Source organism: Corapipo altera, unplaced genomic scaffold (genome assembly GCF_003945725.1).
Source record: "Corapipo altera isolate COAL_440 unplaced genomic scaffold, ASM394572v1 2, whole genome shotgun sequence".
Lineage (NCBI taxonomy): Eukaryota > Metazoa > Chordata > Aves > Passeriformes > Pipridae > Corapipo > Corapipo altera.
In genome coordinates, this window is record NW_020884890.1 from 9,490,886 (window position 1) to 9,516,270 (window position 25,385).

At 37.7% G+C, this 25,385-nt stretch overlaps 1 protein-coding gene across 10 annotated transcripts; it reads right to left on the reverse strand.

Moving 5' to 3' along the window:
• Nucleotides 1-306: 306 nt before the first annotated feature.
• Nucleotides 307-19,120, reverse strand: LCA5 (LCA5, lebercilin). Of its 10 annotated transcripts, none has more exons than XM_027645004.1 (12): nucleotides 19,065-19,114; nucleotides 18,688-18,757; nucleotides 18,469-18,585; nucleotides 17,732-17,847; nucleotides 16,189-16,384; nucleotides 12,609-12,990; nucleotides 9,646-10,175; nucleotides 7,991-8,128; nucleotides 6,636-6,732; nucleotides 5,391-5,536; nucleotides 3,466-3,604; nucleotides 307-1,713 (listed from the first exon to the last, which is right to left on the reverse strand). In XM_027645004.1, exons 6-12 carry the CDS (start codon nucleotides 12,805-12,807, stop codon nucleotides 908-910), a joined length of 2,055 nt encoding a protein of 684 aa, XP_027500805.1. In that variant the 5' UTR covers nucleotides 12,808-12,990; nucleotides 16,189-16,384; nucleotides 17,732-17,847; nucleotides 18,469-18,585; nucleotides 18,688-18,757; nucleotides 19,065-19,114; the 3' UTR covers nucleotides 307-907. The 10 variants fall into 10 exon arrangements, with proteins under 10 accessions (XP_027500805.1, XP_027500804.1, XP_027500807.1 ...); XM_027645003.1 differs by having other exon boundaries at nucleotides 16,189-16,388; XM_027645006.1 differs by lacking the exon at nucleotides 19,065-19,114 and adding an exon at nucleotides 18,842-18,951 and having other exon boundaries at nucleotides 16,189-16,388.
• Between the last annotated feature and the right edge of the window lie 6,265 nt (nucleotides 19,121-25,385).

Below are 25,385 nucleotides of genomic sequence, written 5' to 3' on the forward strand. Positions count from 1 at the left end.
AGAAATCTTGACTCAGAGCATCTTGAAATTATGAGATTTCTTCTCTGTATTTTAGTACGTTTTGAATCAGGCTCATAGGGATCAGAGAGGCATTTCAAAATATGTTATTCTAGTAAGGAATGACCTTCAGCTTATTTTCTTGAATGTTTCTGCTAAATCCTTCATTACCTACCTTTTTCATTTGTGTACACAGCACCAACCAGTAAATAACATCACTAGCAATGTTGCTACCAGCTCCTTCCCCAATATCAATAAACAATATAAAAAGTCAGAACTTTGTACTAAAGAGAATCTACACACAAAAAATTTACTCAACTCATTTAATAAAACCATTTTGTTAAAAAATTACTTAGTAATGATTGGAATTTTACATATAAAATTCAGAAATTACAAAAAATGGCATTGTATAACAAATATAATCTGTATAAATGAGAAGACTTAGACACATTTGGTAGTAAGGTCCACAGAAAACCTACACAAAAGAGAAATTGGCTGTTCCTGAGTTAATTGTGCTTCTGTTGATGTTATGAGATAACATGACAGCAGCGTAAAATAATCTCTTTCTAAGAGAATTTGTGCTAGGAATGTCTCTTCTATCCATTTCATGACTGATATTACACATGCCTTCTCCTAGCACAGTTAAGTGGCTCTCCAAATGTGTGAGAAAGAAAATATCTGAGGCCTAAAAGAAGTACTCCAACTGAAAAGCAGTGTATTGTGAGCAGCCTTCAGGTAAAAAAAAAAAACAAACAAGCACTGCACCTCTCCTCTATACATATACCCATTTATGCAAATTATTCCTTCATAAGGCTTTACAATATATCTGACATCTTTCAAATCTGTATCTAATAAATATTACATGAAAATAGTTTTTCAGTATTTACATATGAAACATATAAAAATATGATCACTGTAAGATTACTTCTTCGATTTCATCTTCTAAAGAACCAAGGGTCTTAACTCCTGGCTTGCTTGTAGTGTATTGCAAACGGTGTCTGTTTAGGTTTCTTCCTTCACCAAAAAGCTCATTGTCTTCTTTTACTTTGAGTTTACTGTTTTTATCAACAAAAGGAGTATTACTAGAATCCCAATCTACATCAAAAGGTGGTGTATTGTTATTTTTAGAGATAAAAATGGTACTGGCACTGCTTCCAAAGAGTTGTTCCATTAAATTGGACTTCTTTTCTTTCTTACTATCGAAATCTGCGTTTTCCTTAACATTTTCTTCTAATTTGTCAGGCTTTTGAGTAAGCCAACTTGGTCTCCCTGATCCTTTCCCAAAGGAAGGTACATAACTACCAAATGTTAACTCACAACTTAAATCTACAGTCCTTACATTTTGTTGCTTCTGCCCTTGTGCTCTTGTGGCATCGTCCTGGCTGTCCTTTACAGGAAATCCATTACTAACCTTCCCTGGAACCTCAAAGAATGGATTAGTTTTTTCCTTTTTCTCCAGGGAATCAGATTTTCTTGCTGTATTTGTGAGTGGTGCTTGGGAAGTTGGTTTCATGTTTGCTGTACTTTGAATTTCTCTATCAATTTCTTGCATTTTAGCAAGCAGGAACTCTCTTTTTCGCCGCTCTTCCAACATTTCAGGGCTTTCACTCTCTACTTCAGGTTTGCGGATTTCTGCCTCCATCTTTATTTTCTCTTCTTTATCCAATAAAAAGTTGCTTTCTTTTTTCATTTTGTCATATTCTTTCCTTTCCCACTCTGTGAAAAATGTTTAAGCAATATTTAAAATGTTTTAATTTTAATGTGCCCTTAAAAGATTTTGAAAATAATGCAAGCAAAAGCCACTGATTTTTTAACATGCTCTTCTATGCACAATGTGGTTTTCCTAGTGCAAAAATAAATTCTTCAAAAATTACAACTAAATCCACTCCTGGTTCTCTGCTAAGCTATAAAAGTCTATTGTCATCTTCCAAAAGCATCCAGACATTATCCATGTTTTAGAATTTTCAGAGCAATTTAATTTCTGCCAATTGCCTTCCCACTTCCTGGGTTTGAATGAAAATTAATACAACATCACTGATTTTAATAGTTTTGACTTGCACAGTAGTTTAGTTTTGTCATCATCACTGACATTAGGCTAGTCCTGGGATACATGTTTGGGGTTTTTTTCCCATAAAGGTAACTAGTCCTGTGAAGCTGTCAGATCTCAAAGTCATAGGAGTCATTACCTATTTCAAGTAGTGAATGATTTAAAATATACTGCATCCACTGCATACAGAAAACATCTTTACACAGGTGTCTGTGCGTCACTGTGTGGACTCAATGAGAGTGACTGCACATAGCTATGAAGGGACACCAAAGGTACAAAACAGTAACAAACTTATAACCAGAACCTGTAAATGCTTACGTGTAGAAAAAAGAGGAAGCTTCTCAAATATTTCTCTCTTCAAAATATTTTTCTGTTGAGACAACAGACATGTATTTGGCCAAAAGTTGAATATGACTACTTGGTCCCTGCAACATACTGGCATTCTCCTTTCAACACTTTACTTAAATTTCTGACTTCTGTTTTCATGGAGTTCCATGTTATCTACTGTAATTCAGCTCAAGTTTTCAGAAATAACTGCAACAGTTCAGTTAAAATATTTAATAGATATTTTTTCAGTAGTATATCATTCTATCAAATTAAGTAAGGAGCTACCTTTCTGTCTGTAAGGTGGGGAAAATACCAGCTTATATCGTACAATGGGTAAGGTGGTTAAATCATCTTATTCAGAGACATAATAGAGCAGATTCTTGGTTTATGTAAGTTGTGTTAGAAGATTTTCAGACTTTACCTCTGAAAAAAGCTACAGATTTTTAGAATTCTTGTCATATACAATAAGTGCTACTGTTCATTAACTATAATCACTGAAAGAGTTCTTTAACATGACAGCGTGAAGTCCATCTAAAATACTTGAGACTGACTTATGAATAAAAGTCATTAAGATGCTGTGAAAATCAAGTGAATAAAAAAGCAGTATTAAAATATAGAAACTGACATTCCTCAAATAGCCACACCAAATGATTCAGATAACCAAAACTGAAAAGAGAAACTACAATTTCAAATTATATAAGTGAAGTAGATATGTACTGAAAAAATAGGCTATATTAAAGAAAGCAGATTTGCTCTACAAAAGTAAAAATCTACTGCCTACCTCAATAACATTTAGCAAGTCAGAGCTAACATCAGCATTTATCTCATTCTTGTTTTGTAAAGCAAAATCTCTTAAGACTGCAATACTTTTTTGTGGACAGCATTTTTTGCTGTTGCATACTTAATCACAGGACACAGATTATTCTATATCCTATATTTCTTTCTGATTCTTCTTTGCATAATATAACTGAAAATAATTTTCCACTGTAGTGATCGCTGCAAAATCATTTTGCTCTTCTCACCAGAAACCAGCAGCCTCATTTGATTAGTATTCTATGGTGCATCTTTCAGCCTTCAGCTGCCTCTTTCCTTACCGTCATGAAGTTTTGAAACTCTCTCCTCTAAAGCCTGCATTTCCTGAAAATATTTCAGTTTCTCTTCCCTTTCCCTTTTTTGGTCCTGTCTTAGGAGGTCTGTTTGCTCTTTCCACCCTTTGTCTCGAGTTTCTTTTTCCTGAAACACATTAATACAAAACCAAAACTGATGGGGAAAAATAGTCAATAAAACAATCATAAGAACTTCTATGTCATTCTGAAATCACATTCTTACTGCTACACATAGAAAAAGTAAGTTACCCTAAACCAAATCAGATTTGACAACCCAGGGGTTTGGCCCCAAAATATCATCACTTCTAGCATTGTTTTCTACACCTGAAACAAAATGAATAGACAGTCAACTCTATTCTGTATTACACATTTCAGGGAAGCTGCAGCTCCAATGCCATAAAGGAAAATTATCACTGTCAGGGTAGTTTTCTTTAGAAGTCAGAAGTTGTCTTCTTTAAGGACTTTAACAGAAGGCCAAACCTCTCCACTTTATTCTCTCAACAAGCAAGCAATTAGTAACCCTCTACTTCCACAATCTGATCTTTTTACTCAAGCAAGTGGGTCGTAGATTCAGGCAGTTTCTTAAATTTTTGAAGTATTAAGTAACAAACAGTGAAGGAGAAAGATTTATTCTTGCATGACAAATTCAGCTAGTGAGTATACATACACATTTAAAAGGAAGGAACCTGCAGAAAAGATAGTGATTTTCACTGCGATACTAATAATACAGAAAAGTAGTGGCAATGAACTGAAGAAAAAGTCAGTGTAGTCCAACATGTGGGAGCTAACTTTGTAGGTTGTGCTCATTTTAGAGCAAAATAAGATTCTAGATTAAAAATACACTTCTAAGTGAAATAGTTACTACTTAATGAACAAAGAAAATATGACTATTAGTCAAAAAACCTTGAAAGTATTTTCCCTTCATGTACAAGATTATCATTGTTATATTAAAAAGTATAAACTACATAAGGAGATGGTAGCCAGGTATTTAAAATGCTTCACTTTAAAAACTCACTACCCAAATCTAATTTGCATTATTTAAAGCAAATTAGTTGGATTTCAGAAGTCCCACTGCACTTGTACCAACTGTATGGTTTTGTAACTCACACACTCAAGTATATATTGGAATAATATATACATTGAACTACATTCATAGTTACAGAAAGGATTTTGGACGAGAGAATATACAAAGAAAACAGCCATGAAAAAGTTTCAGCCCTAACTGGAAGCCAGTCAAGACCATCCTCAGAGCATTACTTCTGAAAAATAGTCCTAGCCTTATTTGTACAATTTGTACCAGAATCTGGCTCATTCTGATCTTCAAGACTTTACAAATCTCTTTGATTTTAGCCTGGGGTCACAAAAGTATTAGGAATACTTCTAATAGTACTATTTTTATAATAAAAAGGGAAATGGAAAAAAAAAAAATCCCAAGCATTTTGACAAAGCTAGAAAGCCAGAAGAAATACCAGCACTGTGACAATAAGAGGAAGTGTTAGATTTATGCATTGTGAAATAAATCTGGAAAGTAAAAGAAACCATAATTAAGACCAAAGAGAAAAGAGAGAAAAGGCAGCCATCACTGTTTAACAGATTGCTCAAACAAGCATTAGAAACAAAGAAAAGGGGAGAAAACAAAAATGAAGCCTCAAAAACATGAAAGATGTGACAGTGGCAGAAAAATAAAAAAATTGAGCTAGTGGCTCAAGACATAGAATATGATAAACTGTCACAAAAATGGAGCATGTTATTTGTAGAAAGGTAGATTTTCTCTTAAAACCCAGAATGTTTTCTAAATCATATTTTCTATATATTTATATTTGTATATTTACACATATTTTTTAAAAGATCTGCCTTGAATAGTCTGATAGGTGAATTATCTGGAGCAGGTCTCAAATTTTTATGGAACTCACTATTTTAGGAAGAATTCCTTCTTTCTTGTTTACTGTGTCACCACAGACAAGTTCTGATTCTGGAAGAGGTTCTGCTGGTGAGAAGTATCCACTGGTTTGTACACCTTTTGTAAGGAGTGGTCCTTTTTTAATATTTTGGTTGTTGGCTGTAGAAAATACAAACTAATTAAATTGTGGTTTTGCTCAAAAATATCCTGCTATATACCTATGCCTCATTTTTCATGATTTGCAGCAAACATAAAAGACTGTGTTGAAGTCAATGGAAGTGGAAAGTATTGACAAGTTTCACACAGTTGTTTTAAGCATCCGTAAAAGCTAATTATAAAGAAAAATTATAAAAAAATGCATGCAAAAATTCTACTGGAAAAAAGAATTAAAAAGCCACCTTAAAGCTACTTATAGTGTCATTACAGTATATTGAGTATTTGTTGAAAATCCCCACAAAATATGTCACTCATTTTACTGCTTGTCACAGAAGCAAACTCATAAAATTAAAATTCAATTATTTGCATCTTTGAAACATGTACACTTATCTCTAAGGAATAACATTTTAAAAAATCTGAACCTAAAATGGGATAATAGTAGAGCATCTATAATAAAATGAGCAGTAGACAAACTGTTTGAAATACTGGCATTAAATATTTAAAACAGTCTCATAAATTTCTGCTGCTTCTGACAAATAGATTCTACTGATTCAGTGATAATAGCCCAAGTACACACATATTTATGTGGGTAGCATAAGGTTTGAGGCTGTCTTTTCACACCAGAAGAAATCACAGTACTGATAATTTTAGAAGATTATGTTCAGGGACATATGCACCCTTTGAGGGAAAAAGGAGTGCAGCTCATATGACAGACAGTAAACTTGAATCAGTAAGAAATAAATAAAACAGATCACCAAAATATTCATAGCAGTGCAAATACATATTTTTAAAGCTTCTGTAATTTATTGTCAAGTGGACATTACCTACGATCTATCAGAGATTTTATTAACAACCTTCCCCTCCTCCTTTAGCCAAGAACATCTGATATGAAAGGAGTTAAGTCCCCTTTTTGGTAAAGTTCTATGTTTTGGTTCTGCTGCAGTTATAGAACAGTCAACAATCCATGTGCCCTCCTTTGTAACCAGTGTTGTGATGACAAGCAGCACCAGAGTGAAATTCCAAGTGTCACGAAAGGTATAACCCAGCTGAGTCATTTCAAAGTGGTGCCAATAATTTTTCTTTACTGCTTTATACAAGTTACCTCTTTTTCTTTGTACAATATCCATGTCTTTTCTTGGTGATAGCTTCAACATACGATTAGCATATATATTTTTTGCTTCAAGTTCTCTTTCTTTCTCCTGTGAATGAAAGAGGTAGGTATAACAATGAGTTACTAATATTTCATTTACTAGCCATTAGCAAAGCTGTAAATTAAATTAAAAATACATATTGTAAATAGAAACAGAGTAATCAATTGTTTCACCCAATGTTTTAAGGAAAACAATCACATTCCTAACCTTGTTTATGCTATAAGAAAGCAGATAGAACTTTCTCCCAAAAGAAACTCATTAGCAAAATATTAGGGGAAAAAAGCAGCTCTGCAGTGAAAATAAAAGTAAACAGCAATGCTTCCATAAACACAAACAAGACTTACAATATATATATAGATTGCACAACTAAATTTTAAGTATTGTAAAGAGTTAAACACTTCAATGCAAGCAATACTTGTCACAGGGCACATCACTATCAGGGAGTGGAGGCCCATTGTATCATAGAGGTAGAGGCAAACTCTTCTTTTAGCACATTTATTGAATAAAATGCAGAAATGAGCAGTGACATCATCTGACAATGAAAATATTTTCAAACCATCAAATTCTCCACTAACAAACCAGGCTTAAAATACTTACTCTAAACAAGTAAGTTTTAGAGCTACTAACACTATTACTTGCTCAATAGCTAGGAAGGTGGTGAACTGGTGCATCTCCAACATGTTTGAGACTTGGAGTTTCAAGGAAATTCTCCCAGAAACTAAGCACTTTAGCTCAAGTCTTACTTTTTTTTAAATTTCTTTTCCCTAAAGATAAACTGACTAGGTAGAATATAACAATATTTTAAGTACTTTAATTGAGAATTTGGGCAACAATGGCAGGGGGGGATGCAAATAAACCTTTGCACAAATTTAGCAACACATGAGGACATAAAAAATACATGAAAATAATCTTTACACAAACCTACTGCAATGCAAGTACATTACTAACATAAAGTACTGTTTATGCCTGCAGATTTAATTTTGAATTCAAGGGTTCAAAACCCAATTTTCCAGTAGATTTTGTGGTTTAATCTCAGTGCTTGGTTATGTACTTGATCTTACTTTTCTTAACCAGTGCTAACAATAATGAAGTGCTAACAATGTAGAACCATTCCTGCTATAAACACTGGAGGGTCAGAGCACAGAACATTTCGATTTAAGGCAGGAAAAGAACTCACACGTGGTACATAATTAAGTACACATCAGAGACTGCAGGTACTGCTAAACTATTCAAACCCGATTGCAGATACTTCCAAAGATAAAATGCCAGAACATGGTTAGCAACTTCTATTCCTTCCACATTTTACCTTCAGCTTCTGATTTAGCTGATGAAGCTCTTCTTGGAGAACTCTGTTTTCTTCTTGAGCCTCATATAGCTTTTTTTTCTTTGAATGTAACTCTCGTTGAAAACTGCTACCACTTAACTCAAGATTTCTTTCCAGATCCTTCAATTAAAACAAAATACTATTTTTTAATAACCAAAGTACTTTCTATAGTCAAATTACTTAAACAAAATTACAGTGAACCAGTGTCTTGGATTTAAACATCAGTTCCACCACTTCTGTAACACTGAATACATTTAAACCCTTAATCCTAACTTTCAGGGGGCAGACAGAGCACCTGTAGATGCTGCAGCTCATCCTTCTGAGCATTGAGAGGTGATTTGAGGACTTAATGGGAACTCACACTACTTTCTGCCAGGCTCTTGCCACAGTGGACCTCCACGTCTGTAAGACAAATCTCCAACTGATGAGTTAGAGACAGAATTCCTCCCTCAGAGTGTAGGGTTAGAAGGAAGAAGACAAGAAAGAATTTTTAAACTTTTAACCAGAAACTAGCCTGTGATTATGATTGCATTTACATACCTTTGTCTTACAACAGATATTTTAAGTGAACTGTGTTGATGAAAGAAGGAAAAAAAAGTACGAGAAAATCCCTTACTTTTTAAAGCATGATTTATTTTAACATGATCTAGTACTAAAAATGCTGAAATACCTGATCATAAAACTACAGATAACAGATGGTAACACTACAGGGTGAGGTGGTTTGGCTAACTCAGTGGTTTATATCTTTGTACTTTGGGATTTATTTTATGAAAGGTTAGTTTCCAGCTTAATCCTTTGGATTTTCAGATCTATTATCTATATAATGTAATTTAGTTTTAATTACTAATATAGACAGCAAACTTTAACATAATTTTAATGACCAAGACAATTTCAGCTAAAAATAGGATAAAATTTACGTACTATGTATAAAAATATCTAGTACAAAAACAGTACAACTACCAACAGATGTAATACTGTTAACATAATTTTTAAGTAAGAAGAGTTTATAGACACATTTACAGTGTAGACACACTTAGACATGTTTAAAAAACATAAACATTTTGGCTGGACAAAATCAAAAAAATATATTGGACAAATTTCTTAAAATGTACATCCATAAAATGTTTTAAAGATCATTTCAGTATTTAAAAAATGCTCTAAGTTTGTCCAGCTGAGCTCTTGGGTGTGCAGAATAGTGGACAATCAAACACTGCATGAATGCTGTTCAAAAATTGAAAAAGAATTACTATATAGGGGGTTTTTTTTAGAATTTTAGTGTACAGTTCCCTAAATACCCAGAAATTTTTAACAAATGCTTCCCCTCCAAGAGGATAAATTAGATTGCTTAGAGTTGTATTATATCTGCATGCACTTCTGAAATATTATTATTAGTTATACAAACACTTAAAAGCACAAGGCTATATTCTGAGAAAATACACTTAATTTGTAAACAGAAATTTGAGTGCACAACTACCAAGTATGTAACTACATAATCACCTTGGAAATAATCACCTTGACTCTACTTCTGTGTAAAACCAAGAAATACTGATTTTCTGTTTGCTCCATGATTGAGAAAAATTACAATTCATTATGGTAAGAAATACCTGAAATTTCTTACAAAAAGAAAGTCATCTCACCTTAACTCTTTTTTCCCTGTCCTCCAGCCTGCTCTCTGCATTGGCTAGTTTCTTTGCCAGGTCGTCTCTTTCGGCAAGGTGCTTATCTGCAGACAGCTTTTTCAGTTTCTGCAGGACAGTTTTTGTTCTGTACAGTTCATCTTCCGAATCTTTCAACCGCCTCTCAGTTGCACGTTCTCTCTCCTGAGATTTTCGTAGGCGCTCCCTTAATATTCTAATCTCATTGTTGTGCCGAGCAAGGAGCTGAGAGATTTCGTTTTCCGTATCTTCGAACTTATTCAGGGCTTTCTCCTGCCTGTGCTGAAGCCTCTTCAGTGCCCTGTTTTCCTTCTGCAGCTCATCCAGTTTGATGTGGAGTTCAGTCAGTTCATTTCGGAGCTCATTGATTTTCAGCAGCCTCGCAGAAAGAACTCTTTTTGTAACAAGATCTATATCTTTTGCAGGAGAATCCCTAGTGAGGCTCTGAGAACGGAAACCCCACCGTGTCCCTCTCTTGCTTGGTGCATATTTGGAATCCAATTTCTTTGTGGCTAAGAGAGAAAAAAATAAAAAGTATGTTTACTATTAGACAAGGCAGTTTGTCTACTCAGGTATCATTCTTGGAATCAAGCTCTGCCTAAAACAATTTTTCAATACTTAGCAGAGATGGCAGATTTCAAACCAGACAATAAAAGGCATATACATGATAGACCTACGTTCCTTTTGATAGCCAAAAAATGGAGATCTATGTCTGTGATCTACTGTAAGAGGTAATATTTGCAGCCATTAATACAGGACCATTGTAAAGTAATCATCTGCAAATCATATCAGAGACAACAATCATATTTTGATATTGTTTATTAAAACGGTTTAGAAATATGATACTATAATGCATACGAAATTATCAAATGCTTTAAAACGGCAACAATTAGCTAATCACTAGCTAGTTATGTATTATGCAAGATGTAATTCTCCCAGACAAATGCAGTAGTATTTTCAAATCCAGCTGCCGTGCTTACAGACAAAACAGCAGATTTCAAAGGCTCAATGCAAAAAGCCTCCAAAGCAAAATTACAAATCCCGTGAAAATTCAGTTCTCTTTGAATAATTTATTCTTGTATCACAAGTTATTTTCCACACAGTATTCTCATTTGATTACTTGTATGCACTGCTCGCATTCCTATTTGGTATTATTATTTTATTTCCATCCCCATAGATAAAAGCTGAACATTTTGTTTCTATCTTATCTGTCTCTCAAGCCACACTCAAAAAATAAAGCATATAATCCACCAAAAATATCTCTTAAAACAACTGAATTAATAGAGATAATTCATACAAGCTTAATTCATTAAGGTACCTCAGTGTTTGAAAGAAATACACTGAGCAGCAGTTTATAATTCCAGCTGGAAAGCTGGGATACAGCAATAGTGCAGTTACCTATACACAGACAGTGAGTGTGTGTGACAGTAAATTCTTCCTCCCCTTTGGCACTCAGTATGTTTCTCTAGAGAATACTTTTCAGCAAAAATAACAGCTTAAAAATATACTTTTATAATTTCCTATAAAAATTTTGCACAAATGCTCATTCATTTTCTGCTTGATGCTCATTTTTTCCACAGCTTGGGCAAACAAAAGAAGGTGTGTTTTTTTCCTTTACAAAGAACACTTATGTCATACTCAGGTGTGAAAAGATTATCTAATACATGCACTGCGGGAATGATGCCACTCCTACCACCAACTAAGGGAATTCCCATTTACCATAGACTTCCAGCTCCTTCAAGAATTTCTCCATACTCAGGACAAATTTACCATGACTGCACTTTTGATCATATAGTTAATTTGGGGCATAGTGTCTTTCAAGACAACATAACATGACATTCACAATACCTTAATGTAATAATTATGTTCAATTCTGGCTATGTAATCAAAGAACTGGTCATTCATTTGCCCCCTTTAAATTAAATAGCACAGAGGAACTGCAGTTTTTGTTTTCTAGCAGCTAACCCATGACCACTATGGAGAAGATGCCACTTTGGAACACAGAGAAGCTCAGCAAAACACCAGCTGCACCAGGACACTCACACAGGCGAGGATCTGACGAGATCCACTCCCTGGGCAAATTCAAGACCTTCTGGCACAATCTAGATCATAACATTGACCAAATGATTCATGCAGTATCAAGCACTTACAAATGAACTGGGACACTTGCTCAAGTAAGGCAGGACATGCTACGACTTCACCAGAAAATGCACACAGTTATTTAGAACAAGCTGTCAAAGCATGGTAGAAAGCCTTCATATCCCTATTTCAGCCCAGGACCTGTATAAGCATTCTCTTCTTTTTTGCAGGGATGTTCACCTCAATCAAGAAAGCAGCTTATGTCTGTGAGGGAGCTCAAAGTGGAGCTATGTCACCTCAAACTGGAAATATTTTACCCTCAGGGAAGGAACAGGAAAAGGTTTCTTTTGAATTTCTACCTGAACTTAACTGTCGCCAAACCCATTTTCTCTCTTGCCACATTGCTGGTCTTCATTTGTTTGTTGAAAGTCACAGTATTACTCTGTAAAGCTCAGTCAACTAGACTTCCACAAGACAGATATCTTTAGGTTATCTCGTCAGGGGAGCTCTAATAATTGTCTCTCTTTTACAGACTGCATAGTAAGGACTTCTCTTGGGTCCTTGGCCTCGAGTTTTTGGTCAAAAAGAAAAAGCAAACATCAGCATGATTCAACAAAAGGCCACGTTCTCTTGTTAAGAAAAATAAGAAGAATTCTGAAAATCACCAACACCCCCTCCTTATGCAGGAACAGATCATTTTCAGTTTACAACAGAGCACTTACTGTCTACCTGCCATTTGTAGTGTTATTCACATGAACCTTACTTGTAGATCCTCATAACGCTAGTTTTCCACTTTTGTTTCAGTTTTCAAAGGTAATTGACTCTTTGGAGCAGTTACAAAGCAGCAATTTCTGCTATCTACCTACCTTGGTAGTGCACAAGGCTGTTTGAAGCCTGTGTTTTGTGATGTCTCTTTTCTTGGCTTGTAGATGGAGAGCTTAGTGCTGGAGACTGGCTGGATGAATGAGATGCATTACCTTCATCTGAATAATAGGAGTCACTATTTTTATCCTCATCTGATTTCCTCTCGTGTTCAGAATCTGGGCTCCTTACTCTTTCTCCCATTTTTCAGATTTTACAGCTTTCCAGATTTTTCTCAAAGACTGTTCATTTTGGCAAAAGGATATTTCAGTTGCCACAACAGGAGCAGCTGGATTATTTCCTTGGGTTTATCATCTTCATCTCCAAAGCATGAGATCTTTGCAGTTCAGTTCAGTAAGCAGTAGTTATCCTTCAGAATGCATTTCTCTGTAACAATTTAGAGAGAGAAAAAAACAGTGAGAACAGTGTTCCGCTGTTAAGAAAGAAAGGTGAAAAACCTGTAAAATTATTCAGGATTCTTACAACCTTGTTACCTTAAGATATATATTCCATGAGACAAACATCAGTCTCGGAATGCTACTATTATTTTCAGAAGACTGAGGCTCTTCAATCCCAAAAGAGAAATCAGATAATTAACACAGAATTCAGAAAATTAAATCCAGAATAAGAATAAGAAACTACTCCCAGGCTAGAGAGGGGAAAAGAAGCATTTGGGAAACAAAATAGAACACAAGCAAAAGTTTGACACTATTCAGGAAACTAATTTAGACATGTTTTAAAACTTCCAAACCAAATGAATTAACAACTTATCCATGCAACTAGAATTGAGATATTGGTAGAATTTGACTAAATCCTCTATTTCACAATTTCTGACAGTCCAATGATGTTAAATAATGGGCTTGAAAATAATTGTCCCATTTATCTGGAGTACCTTCTGTCCCTAACCACTAATGAGACTGTACCTATATACCACAATCTTCACCCTGGAAAGTACTCTCATATCCTTCAAAATCTAGTGCTTCATGTCTTTAAGAACTGACCAGAGCACACATGTTTTATATTATAGATATATTTTTATACCTGATAAGAGAGACTACACTGCTGGTACATGGTAAACAGTACACCTGCAGCAGGTATAAAATGAGAATGGCCCCTCCTGCAGCCTATCTTTTGACATGAACTGGAAAAATCCCATAATCTCAAGGGGAAATAACTTCATTTTTTATTTTTGGAGACACTTCCTGAGAATATAATGGAGTAAATATGTTAAAAATTTTCCTCACCTTCTCAGTCAAAAGAATTCTCTCAACAGTTTAAGAAGTGTTTTACTGACTACGCTCAGCTTCCCAGGTCTTTTTTCTCTCTCAACACTCTTCACAGCTCTCAAGCTTATTTCTCTATCTCTCTTCAACCCAACATCAAGCCCCTAATGGGTGAATAAATAGGCCTTGCACCAGAGCTCATCAGTTCTACCTGTTGAATGACATAAGCTCCTAGCTCATTTCTAAATGACAAAGCAAATTACACACAAAAAAACTGAGCAGCTTTCAATCAAAACTGCTCTACGCTGCAGGACATTCAACACACCTGTAAATGAGCTGTAAATTTTTCACTGTATTATTTCCCAATAAAATAAACTTTGCCTGCTTCTCAGCCTTCACTGCCTATACATGCAGAATTGCATAGTCAAGCAGAACAGAAATGTCAGCTGCCAAGACTGTTTTTGTTACAAATTCCAGCTTTCTGGCACACTTCACTATTAGCACAACTCTATCTCAAGTGACTGGAATGAATCCATTTGCCCTCATAATCTATACAGAAAGAATTAGAGGAATAAATATCCCATCAGGTTGCTAAACTGGGAAGCTGCTGGGAAATTAATACCGAATTACCTGGAAAAGAGTATTTTTCTTTACTCAGGGAGTAACTTTTCAAAATAATGATTTGTAGGCATCTAAATATTCTCAAAGTGGTCTAAATAATAATGATGACATGCCTAAAACTTATATAAAAGTATTCTGATGAAAACTAAAATTTCACTGCAAAGCCCAGAAAAAAGACAAGCTACGCTTATGATCAACTGTTCTAGAGACTGCTAAACACATGCTTGGAAGGTATCAGCTGTTGTGAACATCTGAATGATCTGTACTGACTGTTCTTTTTCCTTCTGAAATAATGGAATTAATAAAGATATTTCAAAAGTATAGACCTAACCATAACTGTATTATCTTGTCTGAGTTTAAGTGTAATGAAGACCCCCATGCATTTACATGAGTGCAAAACTAAGATCATGTAAGAACATCAGAACATATAAAGGTGCTGTCCTACTCCCAAACAGCTCCACTCCTAAGCCCTGGCCCCACAAACACCTGTGCAGAATATATGTTATTTTGCTCCTTGAAGAGCAAACTAATAACAAACTAAAACACAGGCAGAGTTTTGGGGATAACATGTTCTCTAGAGCATGCACAGACAAGAGTACATCAGGTTGGTCTTGTCTGTCTCCACAGGACAGAATTTCAGGGAATACAAAAAAATATAAAATAATATATTTATATTAAAGTACTAATATGAGATATAAAAATAGTACTCTGGAGGGCTGTAACACAGATCTCATATTATTACAGTCACTCTGATGAAAAAAACCATTAAAACCAGTAGTTGCTTTTGTAACCCACATGAAGTGAGGCGGTGTCATGGAAGCCACAGGCTTTCTTTCCAGCTAACAACATGGGCCACAAAACTTGCCAGACTTTGTCTGAACTCATCCTGGGTGCCTGGAGCTTTGCTAAAGCTTATTTAGCCGCAACAAATTCAAGTTAACAACCAGGGAACTTATCTAATTTGTTGTAGCTTTTTGCTTAGCTTTGTATTCATTTATGTTTTAAAGTAATGGACAGCAATAACCAGTAGTTATTCTGTGAAGAGGGAACCATCTGTGATCTAGAACCTTTGCAAAAATGCATCATAGGGGGGATACAAGCATGAGGTGACTGCAGGGGCCTGAAAGTGTCAACACAGTACAGTGCTGGGGCCCTAAGCTGTAACATTTCACCTGTGCTTAATTCTGTGGGAGGCAGCCTTGGGAGTTGGATAAAACCCAGCAACACAGAGGACAAAGAATGAGTACTCAACATATGTAAAACACACTATGTGGAGTAAATTCAGATGTAATGTGGAACTGTGAATCAATGATTAGAATAGAACAGAACAGAATAAAGAGCAAGGCGTCGATAAGTGTGTTATCAACCATGTAAAAATGATCACAAATGGACACAAGGCAAGGAGGAAGAAACCATTAGCATCCTCCTCCTGCCAGGGAATGTTGATGACTTACTGTAAAGACATCCCCCTCCCAGCTGAATCCAGTCAAGTCCCAGAGGATGAGTGAGTGGGCAAAGATAACATCAGAGGGTTTGGTACTAGAGTTTGTGTCTGTATCACTGTAACCACATGTGGCTTGAACTGTGTTAGTATCTGGACTAATACCAAATCTTTGATTAGACTGTTAAGATTTTAATTAGACCAATGATCATTTGTTGGCTCTGCATCTGTGTTCCTTGTTTTGCTTATAACTGCTGAATAAAACAAACTGGCAGGAATTCAAGCAACCTAGTCTCTTACTTGGACACAAGACTGTTCCATGGCCACAGTGGCACATGTGGCATCCAGAGGAGTCCCAGACTTCTGGAGGGCATACATCTCTGTTAGAAGCACCACTAAATCCAGAGGTGTTAACCTAGTCCTCTGTGCAGGCAGGGATTACTCTGTGAGGCAAGTACCTTCAACAGTGTAGATACAGCACAGACACAAATTTTGTCTGCCTTCAGGACACAGAAGGATAAAAAGAAATCATCACGCACAGACCTTTTCTTGTTTGAAAACAAATGGGATGGCATTTAGGGAAGGCATAAATTCCTATAGTTCAATCATCAAGATGTCTAATTATATATATATAAAACAAGAACACTCACTTTCACGTACCAACTTAAAGTGGATCAGTTATTTTACAGTCCCGCAAGAGTCCACTAAAGAGGCAATAATCGTTTTGAAGAATGCTTTTCATAACTCACTGTATTTAAAACAAACAAATTGTAAGAACTCGAGGATTAGAATTATCCATCACTTTTGTACTGGATATTTCCCACTTTTAAGAATATTTTGCTATATTAAGTATCATTTTGACAAACAGCAATATAAATGAACAGAAATTTCTGATGTATTCTGGAAGTACTCAGAAAAGCAATGCACTGAAAACAAATTGAAAAAGGTGAACAAATGAAAGCTCCCTTGAGAATTGCCAAAAACATTTTTTGAATCTTCAAATGGTTTTCAGTTTTATAAACTGGTAATATTATCATATTTTCCATACAAAACAAGAAACCTTAGTCTGTCAAGTCTTGCCAATTAATTTTTCCATCAGTTTATAATATAATTCCATTAACAAAAGAAGGTACAGTTTGTCTTGAGAACAAAAGAATCACTAGGACATTTGAGTTTTACTTCAGTGAGCCTAAGGACTGCCTAATTAAGAAATGTTTTTGTTACCTGATTTTTCAATTGTTACCAACTAGTTTGAGCTGATTATCAAGTAAGTTCAACTTGTGTGAATCCACAAAGATATTGATTTTTCCACTTGTACATGTAATAATTTTACGAGGAATGAAACACTGTAGGTTAGCAGTGGGTTTACTGAGATCCACCACCACCACCAAAACCCCAGTCCTCTCTCCACAAGACTCCATGCAGGCTTTTAGAAGCCTAAGGAATCGAGATCAGGTCAGTATAGAACGGCTGAAGTAAATATGGACTTACACAAACTTTAGAGAGAGTTTTGTTTCCAGAATTTCGTACTCCTTTCACTTCAGTGACTTCTATCTATTGCTATTATTTCCATATTTTGTATTGAAAACATGTTCATTATTACAAAAAACAGTCGAGCACCAGGTCACTGCAAAGGACATAGACAGAATAGAGAACACAAAACAACTGCAATGGTGACAGGAGATTCCCTATTACTCCTAAGTAAATCACAGAAACAGAAACAGAACCATTGGACTACAGGTATTAAGCAACAGATAGAAAGGAAAACCACTCAGTAATTCTTCTCTCACAGCACACCCAGAGCTTAGTTCTGTAATGCAAGACTCATAAAATGTTTTATGACCTTTTCAGTATTAACACCCTTCCAAGACCAGGGGACGCCCGGTGCTTTCACTGGTCTCCGAACGACACTTCCCGAGTACAAACACTGACCTCTAACGGCCTCCTCAGTTCTTCCACCTGTTCCGAGAGAGGGACAATGCAAGAAAGGCGGCTTCAGGCAAGCACAAAAGCATCAATCCAAGTTATTGAAGTGCTGAACTTAAGAGCAAAGAAAAACCTCAAAAGAAATTAGTCTCCCTCCTCTTCCTCCATCCATCTTTTTGATATCCAAATGCTGTATTTTTTCCAGAAGAGAGAGAAGCAAAATAATTTACTGTATCACATGCAAATATACTCAGTGATCAGACTTTAGTGAAGTATTTTATTAGGGAAGTTTTCTGCTGCTGTTGACTTAACTATGCATTTCTTCTAGGTTTACCAGCTTCTCACAGACTCACAGAATCAATGAGGTTGGAAAAGGCCTCTGAGATCATTGAGTCCAACCCATGATCAAACACTACCGTGTCAACTAGACCATGGCACTGAGTGCCTTGTCCAGTCTTTCCTTAAATATCTCCAGGGACGGTGAGTCCACCACTTCCCTGGGCAGCCCATTGCAATGTCTTATCACCCCTTCTGTGAAGAATTTCTGCGTAATGTCCAACCTAAACCTCCCCTGGTGCGTCTTAAGACTATGTCCTCTTGTCCTGCATTTTGGTGAATTAAAATGCAATATTTAAAAGCCAATGTTATGTCTACCTGACTCTGTGACAGTAATACACAGTGTTACTTTCATCGGCTCTCAAAATGAAAAAGCTGCTCTAAGGTCCAGGTCAGGGATGAGGAAACATCAAACAGGGAATGTTCAGGCCAGTCCTATAACCAGGAAAAGAGATTATGTTTCTAAATCAGACTCCACCACGGAGGCCCACGCCGTGGCTCATATTCCCACCAATATCCCAGTATGTGCAGACTTACCTAGTTCAGCTTAGCCATCCCTGGGAGCAGCTCTCCAGTTCCCAAAGTGCAAGTGGGCAGCTTTCCTTCACTGAGCACAGAATACACCGAATGTTATTTTCAGTCAGCACTTCCTGACAACACATTTTAAGCGTAGTCACCGAATCGTACCCACACTAAATGACTTCGCAGGAAAGAGCCTGAATACTGGCGGCCCGAGACTTTTCGGAGGCCAAGCCCAGACCTAGGCCCGGGCCCGCTCCCAGCGCCCGCAGCCCCCAGGAAAACAACCTCCCCCCGCCGCGGTCCAGTTTCCCCCGGACGCTCCCTTCGCCCCTCGATGTCCCCTCCGCCCCTCGGTGTCCCCGCCACCCCCGTCCCGGCCCTTCCGACGGTACCTGCCCTGCCCGGCCCGGCCCCGCCCGCCCGGCGAACGCGCCGGCGGTTGCCGCGTTACGCTCGGAGGGGCCGCGCGGCGGCCATTGACAGCGGCTGCCCCGGCAACGGGCCGCGGAGGGGACGGGCCCTCGGCGCCAGCCATTGGCTGTTCGCCCTGCCAGCTCGGGGCAGCTGCTCTTCCCATTGGTGAAGAGCCGCACACCGGCCGCTGATTGGCTGAGGTGCTGCAGGGTGGGGGGTGCCGTGCGGGGCTCAGGTCGCGCTGCCGCTCCGCGCGGCTCCGACCGCGCCGGCAGGGGGCGCTGCGGGCCCGGCTGGCGCGGCGCCGGGGGAGACCTGGCGGGGGCGGCGGGGCCGCGGCCTTACCCTGAGTCTGCCCTGCCCTGCCCTGCTCTGCCCTCCCTGAGTCTCTCCTGCCCTCCCTGAGTCTCTGACCTGTCCCGCCGTCACCGTCTTGGTTCTGTCGGGCCGCATGTGTGACATCGCAGGACAGCAGCCCAGGGAAAAGGACCGGGGGGCACTGGTTGACAGCGGCTGAACATGAGCCAGCGGTGTGCCCAGGTGGCCAAGAAGGCCAATGACATCCTGGCCTGTATCACGAACAGTGTGGCCAGCAGGACCAGGGCAGCGATTCTTCCCCTATACTCAGCACTGCTGAGTCTGCACCTCCAGTGCTGTATCAGTTCTGGGCTCCTCAGTTCAGGAAGGACCTTGAGGTGCTGGACTGTGTCCAGAGATGGGTAACAAAGCTGATGAAGGATCTGGAGCTCATGTCCTGTAAGAAGCAGCTAAGGGAGCTGAGGTTGTTCAGCCTGTGGAAAAGGAGGCTCAGGAGTGACCTTGTTGCTCTCTACAACTACCTGAAAGGAGGTTGTAGCCAAGTGGGCGTCAGTCTTTTCTCCCAGGCAACAGGCCACTGGATGACAGGGCAGCCTCAAGCTGCACCAGGGGAGGTTAACGTTTGACATTAGGAGGAATTTCACACAGAAAAGGTGATTAGGTTGGAATGGGCTACCCAGTGAGGTGGTGGAGTCGCCATCCCTGGAGGCGTTTAAGGAAAGACTGGACATGGCATTTAGTGCCACGGTCTAGTTGACATGGTGGTGTTCGGTCCTATCGGTCCTAGGCTGGACTCAATGATCTCAGAGGTCTTTTCCAACTGGAATGAATCTGTGATTCTGTTCAGGGAGCTGCCAGGGAGCATGGGAGTGAACGAGCAGTCTACCACAATGCTGGCACCCATTGCACCTCCTCACAACCCCTCCGGGCAGTGGGACTGAGGGAAGCCTTTGGGGGGACTCGGGCACATGCCGGCATTGCCGTCTTAAACAGGTCTTAAAGCTTTAGGTCAGAGCAGCACCTGGGGGTAACGACTGGTTAGGGATGAGAGCAAAAGCAGAGAAAGTGCTCTCTGCTGAAATGTTTTTCTAGGATAGGAGTTAAAGAAATAGCCAGTATGACCAATATGTGACAGGTTTTATGCATATGTACATATATATCTTTCTGTGTGCATGGTGTAATTTAAAAGCAAAACTCCCCCAATCTAGCAGGAAAAAATGAAAGAAGAACACTAGCAGATTTTAAAATACCTAGAACTTGAAGCAAAATGTATTGTACTGACAAAAGGATAAAAGTACTGCCTAAAGTCATCAAATACACTTGAATTCAAAGGCAGGCCCAATTTAATGAGGCTGTTGTGGTTTATTCCACAAAGAAGTAAGAGAGCTTCTAAACCTTGGCTTTTATTACTCCAAATTAATGTTGTATTTTTTTTTTACCCTAATGCTAATCTTTGTTAATAAATGTGGTTAAACAAACTTCTTTCTAGAGAGAGGAAGGCAAAGGAAATAGCAGATCTTGCTTGCATCACTGGCTGATGGAATATGTTATGATGGCACAGTGATGGAAGTGACACAAGAATTTGGGTGGAGTAGGATAAAGCAGAACATTTGGTACGAAAATTATAACCTGCCTGCATGGGAAGACATAAATAGGACATTCTTGTGAAGATTTGCCTTTGACAAAACTGAGTTTCTACAGTTCTGGATGTTCAAAATTAATTCTCATTGACCATTAAATAAAAACAATAAAATGGAGGGAACAGGAAAAGTACCAGTTTTTTTTTTACCATGGCAATATTTTCAGGCAAAACCCTCCACTTTCTTCACAATAAAAATAAGGAAATATGTGAGAAATTAGAGTTTTAATGCACTGGAAATTAAAATACTGCCATCCCCTCCTCCCCAACCATAAATTTTAGAAGGAAAAATTAAAAAAATAATGCTTGTGAAATAATTGAGAGATTCTCAAAAATTATGTGCATTGTGTGCAAGAACTCTAAGTATTCTTAATTAAATTATTTGAAAATGTGATTTAGTGAGTAGGCTAGAATGTAATCATAAACATGTCAGCATAAACTCCTCTGAAAAAAGAGGAGATAGACACTGGTATTTCAAAAGCAATAAAGTACCTGTGAGGCATAACCTGACATGGATTCTCCCAAGCTGAATGGAGCTCTTAATTTTTTGATCCTAAAATCCAAGAAAACAGGCTTGAAGCATGCAAAAAACCCAAAACCCTGTCTGTGAATTTCCTAATTTTGATTGTCTCCCTAATTGCACTGAATATTTTGCTGTACGTGCCTTAATATTATGAAATTGCTTTAAATAAACAAAAACTCATGTGGCTCATTTTTAAAATTCATCCTTCTGTGGCTTTGCGTAGCTCACCTTTGTGGTAAACAGTTAAACCATATAATTCATCACAGCAACACTGTGATGCAGAGAATCATTGATGTCCTTCAAAAAGATCCAGGGAATGACAAAGACAGAATAATTTTATTGCTTGCAACTGGAGGAAATGTACTGCTTGCATCTGGCAGCAAGCCAGGCCAGAATCTGAAATGCTGTTGCTGCTGTAAATAGGATGAAAAGGATTCATAATCCATCTCTATGTCCACCATAGCTAGGAAAATTGTAAGCAGAAAAAAGCAATTAAAAAACCAACCAGAGAAAGCATTAAAAGACATGTAAGGGCCTTTTTTTTGTGCTGATAATTTATAGGTTAATTGTCATGACTAACCATTTGGGGCTTGGTTAGTAACTGACTAATGATTAGTTTCTGAATGTAAGTAACACAGGTATTGAGTTCAGATAGTGTGTATGTGTAATATAGGTACTGAATACAGGTATTGAGTCATTCTGAAAACAGGCCTCTTGTTCAGAACAAATGGCATCTTATCAGACTTCTCCATCAAATGCTCCGTTAAGAATAATGCCAACAGATTTAATCAGCTGCTGAGCTGGAATACATTCAGATACTGCAAAAGGTTGGCATAGGGATTAACTGATGGAAGTTTGTTAATCTAAAACCTACAAATAATGTATTTTAGATATTGTCCTAACAACCTAACAGTTGATACAGTGCAGATAAATGATGATGTGGTATTTCAGATTCCCTTGGACAGGACAAACATATGAATCACCTGAGCAAGAAATAAAGTTTTGCAATTTTCTTCTGTCTGTGTAAAGCAAGTCTGATGTCTTAAGTGATTGCTTGGACGGGAAGGTCGTTGAAACAGAGTATGTAATTCAAAAGCTGGAGGGGGAAGTAGAAGGCTCGAAAAGAATATCAGCCTTGGAGCTTAACTGAGGGGAGGGATGTTTTAGAAAGAGGGGTGGAAGCCTTCAAAAACTAAATCAGGTCACAGTGTCACACAGATTGATACTCCCAGAGGTACCAACAGGGATAAAGGCCCCGGGCTTATTCAGAGTAGTGGAACCCACGCTCATTTAATTGTCATACATAAATATCGGCGAGGAATCCCTGATGCATAGAGAAAATGCTATTGATTTCCACTGCACCACAGCAATGGCTGTAGCATATGGGGCAGGATCTGTTACAATGAGTTTATCTAATGTGATGGATACAACAGATTCCCTGAATTGCCAGAACAAAGATGATCAAATTTGGAAGGGGAAAACCTTCATGGTATTGCTTTCAATACCACAACTTCTTGAAGAAGTGGTGACTTAAAGTATGCACGGAAATATAAATGAGGGAGCCAAAGTGACATACTCCTTGCTTTAAGCAGGAACACAGCATGGTGTGAAAATTCACCATGAGATTTAGGTTTAGACATTCAGTTTATGCAAAAGATGAAAGGCTGGTGAAAACTATCAGGTTGAGTATGAAGTACCAAAGAAGATCCCTTTTGGATCCTTGAGCCTTCACATTTTCTGCTGCTTTCCCTCAGAATAGGCTATATGATACTGCCTTGCACACTGGAACAAATGTATAAACTTAATATGTATCTCCCCGCATATATACCTAAGGTGGTATTTTGCATTTACACTTGCAGAAGAATCTTTGTTTAAAGTCAGTGAGTTTATACTAAGGAGATTTTGGCTCAAAGCAGTTCCACAGGTCTGGGTAGCCAGGAGTGCTAGTTCAGGTAGCTGCTCCCAGTAGCAAGGCAGATATTTAGAGAATAGAATCACAGCATCATTTAGGTTGAAAAAGATCTTTAAGATCATTGAGTCCACCCATAATTTGTTCCCACTCTCCACTGCTATAAAGATGGCCTACAAGGTCAGTAAGATCTCTCTATTTTAGAGCATGAGTATGGATGTAGTTATGATTCAGCTGAAGGTTTTTTCCTTAACAATATATTGTAATATTCTCCTGCATACAAGATACATCGTGTATGACCACACACCTCCCTTTGCTCTCAATTATCTGCAATCATATCATCAAAATATTTCAAATTCTAATACAAATAAAATTAAATGTCAGTCTGTTTTGATGTTATAAATATTCATGGTCTCCTTGTAATGTGCCAAAATAAGCTGTGATTTTGCTGGAGGCCAGCTACTTTTATTACTGTAGGCTCACTGACTTTGAGAAATGAAAAGCCCAAGATCACTTTCAGAGTTTGCCTCCCATGCCCTGTGACTTGAAGGGATCCAAAACCTTTCCACCGTTTCTTTTTGCAAGTGCTCCTGAGTCATCGGCTGAATAGCAACCGCTCACCTTTTACAACTTAGTGTTATAATTCCTTGAAACATGTCTTCTGGTGTCACTTCTTATACTATGACAAGTTGCAACCCCCTCAAGGGGATTTTCTTGAGCATTTTCTGACCACAGTGGCATTGGAGCTGCTGCAGTGCCCCTGACACCCCTTTTGTGTCTCTGACAGGCACCGGAGAATGGACTTCCATGAACTCAGCTTAACTTAAAGATGTATAAAAGATGCATTGGGCATTGTTCATGGGGATTTGCTTTTAATAATACAATTTTCCAAGGTTGTAAAATATGGAAATATTAAAGAGAAAGCATAGTGCAGTGAAAGAAACATTTATATATACTTTGCAGTACTAGTTGATTTCAGAGATTTTAGGCATTTATTATAATTCTTTGTGTTAGTATAGCTGCTTGGATTTTGAGCTCACAACTCCCTTGTGGAGAAATACCAGATGAATAACAGAAGTGTTTGCTGGTGAATCACCATAATGTAATTTACAATGTGATGAATTAGCACTTCCACATAATAAAATAAGGTGCTACAATACTACAATATGAAGTTTTAGCTTCTCATGTTGTCTTTTAGCAAGAGCCCAAATTAAAACAAGGTAATTGCTTATGGTCCAGCAACAAGTAATTTATAAGCAATTTAAATTACAAAAAAACCCCAGTAAAGCCTGGGAAGGTGGAGAAGATGCTGAGCAAGCATTGTATGTTTGATTAGAAAGAAAGTATTTGAAGGAGACATTTCAGTTTAAGGACATCTCTCTTTGGAAGACATATGCTATTGGGAGGAAAATTTCACATGTATTATTCAGGTTCTGGCAGTTTTATGTTAAATACTGCATTTATTCTTGGAAGGTTTTAGTAATGTTTTTCCAGAAAACCACTTTTTGAAGGATAAACGTGGCATCTGTGGACTTGTTTCTGCTGCTTTTGCATAATCTACAATTTCATATTCACAATATGTGTATTAGTCTTTGACAAAAAAAATGCAGTGACCAAATAATTTTGACAAATTGTTTAATCAGAAACAATGTGTTTTGCTTCTGAACATCCATCTCTTTTGGCTTTAAAATTAATTTCTACTGCTAGGATAGGAAATGAATTTTGTTCTGTCTCTGTAGAGTTTAGTGATATAAATTATGTTGTGGAGGAATAAGGTCAAATATATCTTTGAAATCAGTAAAGAGAACGGATGTTATGTCAAAATAAATTTGGCTTCAGCATTGAATGTGACCGCTTTGAAAACAGTTTTATTGTTCCAGTTACACAAATGTTGTATAGGGATGGAGAAA